Genomic DNA, 5,015 nt, shown 5'->3' on the forward strand with positions numbered 1-5,015 from the left:
AATCGGTTCCATGCCTGGAACGCCGGCCCACTAAGGAAAGTTGCAATCTCCGCGTCCGTGAGACCGATTTCGCGAAAGACCTCAACCATGATTTTCTCGAAGCCCACCCAGGCGAGTGGCAGGTTCACGCCGCGGAGGGCAAGCCAGTCTAGTTGCAACTCCCAGTCTTCCCATGACCAGAAAGCAGCAGTGTAGGAGAATGTTACTAGCGAATGTTAGCTAGAGAACAATGCGGCACAGTTGCCGTGGGAATCCAACCAGTGTTGAAGTGATAACGCCACGGCACAGTGCTAGAGCCACTGATGGGACTAGCAAGTTGCGGCAGCTTGGCGGGCGCAAGGTCCAGGTGACTGCCAATGTACCAGTAGATATCGACGTGGGCAACAGCGGTGAGATAGCGATGGAGACTATTGATTCAGATCAGCATGGATAGGAATAATGATGACGACAAGGGGTTATGAATACCCTGAAGACAACGCACTGAGTGAGCTACCCTGCACAAGAACTGTGCCATTGGCAGCGGTGCTCACGACATACTGGTCGTAGCTGTTCGCAATTTGGGTAGCATTTACTAGTGTGAAACGAAAGCTGTCAGCATGGTTCGGCAGTCGACGCTGGACGAGATTGTAAATGCCCTCAGTGGACTGAGCGGCCACTGTGGACGCGGCACACAGCCAGAGCAGCGATTGAGACCACCGCATGGCGACAGGGAAGCAAGTGCCGTAGAGAGAGAGACTTGAAGAGAGCCAGTCTGGAGAACTGACTTCACAGGAGGATCAACAACTAGGCCTTATACTTTTCTTATTGTTCGAGAAATCCACGACCTGATGCTCCACCGCCAAGGACTGGCCGCGTTTTTAACGTTTAATTAAACTTAAGCTTTTGTCTTCCCTCTCAAATCGACTAGTTAGTTCCAGCATGTGCTGTCAATACCCCTGTTACATTCCCCCGATTAATTTCTGTAACTTTCCAACCAAAACGTGGGTCAATCAAGGGTGGTTGGACCCCTCAAGCCATGCGAGGTCGTGGCGCTAGCCGCGAAAGAAACTATGAAAGTCGTACGGAGACTTGTTTTGATTTCGGGAGAAAGTCCTTCCGCCCCTGCACTCCGTGGCTCTTGATGGCTCGTCACCCACGCAACAAAGGTGTCTTCGCCGTCAATACTCCTGCGAGACGTCTCATTGAACATCCTCCCTGCATTAGACTTGCCTTGTCATCCTGCACGAGGGCGCGGATGTAATCTAGAATGATCAGCGAAATTTTCTCCGCGGACAGATGGGGACTTACATGCGGCGTCAAACACGGGAAAGGAAATCTAACGATTGGCAGTCGGCATCTAGAAACCTTCCCCGAGCCCAAACTCACACAGTAGTACAGTGATGTTGTAGAGTAACGCCACCATTAGCAGTCCGAGTTTCGACCAATATTGCAGGAACCCAAGTGCCAGCTTATGTGCTCCTCGACGCCACGATGTGGCGTGGCTTGGAGCAGGAACGTCAGGGAACCAGAGTCAAGGTGAGGCCTGGGGCCTTGAAGACTGGATTCGGTGGATGCTTGATTAATCTGACCTTATTTTGCTGCGTCGAACACGCTCTCCCGCACACATTTATGGACAACGTCCACGAATAGTCCAGAATCGTATTGGACATACAGTACTGTAAGATAGGAAGGACGCCATCTTCGAACATTTTGAACTAGGCCGCCTCGATCTTCAGCTATACTACGAAGACAAAAGTGGCTGCATATTGATCGTCATACCACACCCTAAGGGCTCGCATCAGCCCCGTCGGGCCCTGGGTTATATCAAATACGAGAAGAAGTCAGGTCGAGTCACATTGGCGAACTCTTGTGCTCAGTTTCAGCATGAAGCTTTGCAGCTTGGGCACACGTCCAAACAAGGCAAAAAGAAACTTGCAGGGTGTCATGGGGAAATGGTAGCTTTGGTGATGTCCTGAAATGGTTACAAGGTGAAGATCGCTACAAGCAACTGTAACTGGAGGTTTTCTGTGCAGGGACCATGCGGGTCACGTTTCTGTTGCGTGATATGTCCGTCGAAGAAAGCTAATGAGCGCCTCCAGACAGATGCAGCCGACGATGTGTCTCGGTTGCGTCCTCGCATTGAGAGGGACGTCACCGTTGAGATCTGGACAATGCGCGACAAAAAGGCACAGCCAGTTGGCTTGATGATTTTATGAACTGGATGGAAGCAACATTGGATATCCGCAGTCACTCTTTTCCCTCACACATTATCGAAACCGGAACGGAGATCTAATTCCGGACCGAGGATTCCTGGGAAAGGTCTACTACCTCAAGGGAACGCTTCTTCCTGAGTCTGCTTCCAGGTCCAGGACGTTGTTTGGTTACAATTTCGCAATGGAAAATTTAGTTGGGACAGACGAGACTGCTTGACAAGCATGAAGAAGCCGACATTGTGCGGCGCATATGGGAGTCTGCCATTCGAAAGCACCAGACGACCATGCTCCCGATCTACATCAATATCCTCCGAAACTTCCCCAAGCAGCCGATGTTGAGTCGGCCGACCAGCTATTGGGAGATTCCACGAGGAATATTATATGGAAGCGTCCTCTGAGTGAAGCCGATAATAAGATACTCTACTATAGCGAGAAATACCATGCCAAGGGTGGTGGTAAAGATTGCTAGAGTAGGGGTTGTGGTGGGCTGACATCGTACAGGGTATTGCCATGATCTCCAAAATCTTGAAAAGGAAACCCGCAATGCTCCCTCGAATGCTTTGGGTTGTGCTACGTCCAAGGTCAGCAATAAGAACGGCAGAAGAAAAGCAGATTGAGGTGTTCAGGGATGCGGAGTTATGCGCCCCGCCAGAATCGACGTTCGCAAGGGCGATACGGAGAGCTCTGCGCGCATGTATAGCCATGTTCAAACAGACGGGGCACATGACTATATACTTTGTGCAAAACGACATTAGCGATGTCGATTTCTCTTTCGATTCAAATCGAGATACATTGAAGATCCATCACAAGTGGTTGGACTTCGATACGCTGCACCGAAAATATTCGTGCAGAGATCCCGGCAACGTGGCAGTACAAGATGCAGTATTTTTCTGTGATCATATTATTGAAGAGATCCTGAGGATGTTATCAGCAACTATTTTCTCAACCGCATCTACCCCCTACCACGGAGAAATGGAAATGATACGAAATGGCTTTGGGAACACATCGGCTGGATCTGGGAGCTGTTGCACTCCTGCGACCCTACTTCTGGGTCCTAGAGTCAACTTTTTGCCTCCGAGGGATGAGCAATATCCTCCCTAGACACCTTCACCAGACCTGCGCACAAACCTGAGTTATTCGATCACTCCCAGAAGGCCAAGCCATAGCCTCAGGAACCGAAATTACGCCTCCAGGAATAAAATAAGCCGTCAACAGGAACTTACTTTGGTTCCCCGAGGTGGGAAAAAAGGCTCTAGAAGCTACGTCGGGCTTCCGGAGAGTTATATGACCCCAAAAGGCGGCTTATAGGCTCCCAGAAGCCATATCAAAGCCTCTGGGAGCAAGAGGACTCCCAGGGCCAAGATGGCACGAAGGTCCATCAGATTTACCAATCCAGTTATGGAAATCCCGTCTTCCAAGGCGCGATCATCGCTTTAAATTTTAGAATATTTTACTCGGAGAACAGCGCGCGCACAGATGGATAAAAACAAACAGTACCCCTGTTGTCGTATTGATAAAGGGCCTGAACCAGCGAGATCTTACCGATCGTTTTGAGAGCATTAGCCGGCTGAAGTAGAGAAACAGCTACTGACATGGCCCAATTTGCCAATAGAGTAACTTACTGAGTTTTGCGATCACCACAGCAGTCAATTGGTGCAGTCAGTTTTTGACTAGAATTTGTTTAGTTTTTAGCAGGCTGTTGGCAGTTTAGTTGACAATAGTGATAGTGATCAACGAGTAGGTTGGGGGAATTAATCAAGCCTCACAGTTTTGAGGATCAGAACCCAAGTATTCACGTCCATGAACTTTTCGGATCCGAGACCATTTGGCCAGCCATCAACAGTCGTTGAAAGCCTGTATGATCGTGGTAAAAGCATCGCTGCATTGGTCACAGCATAATGAGTGAGTTCGGCTTTTACAGATCTCATTCTATCTGACTCGTCAACTCAAAGCCTTTTTCTATTGCTCGTATAATCAGTTGGGAAGATACAATGCGTATGTAGATGCTGTGGCATTCACAGATGTATTGTTGGTGTCATTTGGTGCCATGAGCAGGTACAGTGTGATGTGGAGCTTTCTGTCAACGTGCAGCAGCTCACTGGTAATGAACGCTCTTCGAGGAGATATATATTTCAACCAGACACTCAATGTATCGTGATGGTCACAAGTTCAAAAATTGAGTCAACGTATGGCCAAGCTTCAACGGGCTGACGGGGCTCGCTTTCCGCAGTCTAGACGGACAGACACACAGCGCAACACAACCAACACAACACTAAAGCGAGGCTAGGGGAAAAGTCCATGATTTCTAGGGATGAAATTGTAGGCGCTTTTCGGTGATTCAACGGCGAGTCACTCACAGATGAGGTGATCAGAACAAGAAATATCCACAAAGCCTCAATTTAAGAGGCATCAAAATTTCGCTGCAAATAGTTGCCCTAGAAAGAAGACATGGGTTTCAACAGGCCTCAATTAGGATAGGTGTCCTTCAACGCTTCCTACCAAGCTTGTAATTGACAGAAGCCGAGAAGTCTATAAATACGTCCTCTACCCCGGCAATTTGCTCTACAATTGATTCACTGGACCACGCAAAGTCAAGCAGCCCGTGTGTCTTGAGGCACTTGATAATTTCTCCCCTTTGATCAAGTACTGAAATTTCCACCGTACTGACATTTATAGAACACATCGTGGACCAGCAAGTCAGACAGTGCCTGTGAGAAACGTGAATCCCAGCAGATCTACTGTTCCACCCATGCTAGCCGATCAAAGAGACGAGATTTGGGTTAGCCAATCAAAGCGTATTTTCTAAGCGAAAATTCTCTAGCA

General features: G+C 48.7%; 2 protein-coding genes across 2 annotated transcripts; one reads left to right on the forward strand and one right to left on the reverse strand.

Moving 5' to 3' along the window:
• Positions 1 to 23: 23 nt before the first annotated feature.
• Positions 24 to 701, reverse strand: PENARI_c090G05007 (uncharacterized protein; the record flags this gene model as incomplete). Its single annotated transcript, XM_022637763.1, has 3 exons — positions 24 to 205; positions 259 to 407; positions 466 to 701. Coding segments are annotated over 3 exons (567 nt in total), but the record flags the coding sequence as incomplete, so codon positions are not given.
• Positions 702 to 1,470: 769 nt separating this feature from the next.
• PENARI_c090G07309 (uncharacterized protein) lies at positions 1,471 to 2,195 on the forward strand (the record flags this gene model as incomplete). The annotated part of the gene is made up of 2 exons (XM_022637764.1): positions 1,471 to 1,515; positions 2,079 to 2,195. 2 exons carry the CDS (start codon positions 1,471 to 1,473, stop codon positions 2,193 to 2,195), a joined length of 162 nt encoding a protein of 53 aa, XP_022482379.1.
• Positions 2,196 to 5,015: the final 2,820 nt, after the last annotated feature.

Source organism: Penicillium arizonense (genome assembly GCF_001773325.1).
Source record: "Penicillium arizonense strain CBS 141311 chromosome Unknown PENARI_contig090, whole genome shotgun sequence".
Classification (NCBI taxonomy): Eukaryota; Fungi; Ascomycota; class Eurotiomycetes; order Eurotiales; family Aspergillaceae; genus Penicillium; species Penicillium arizonense.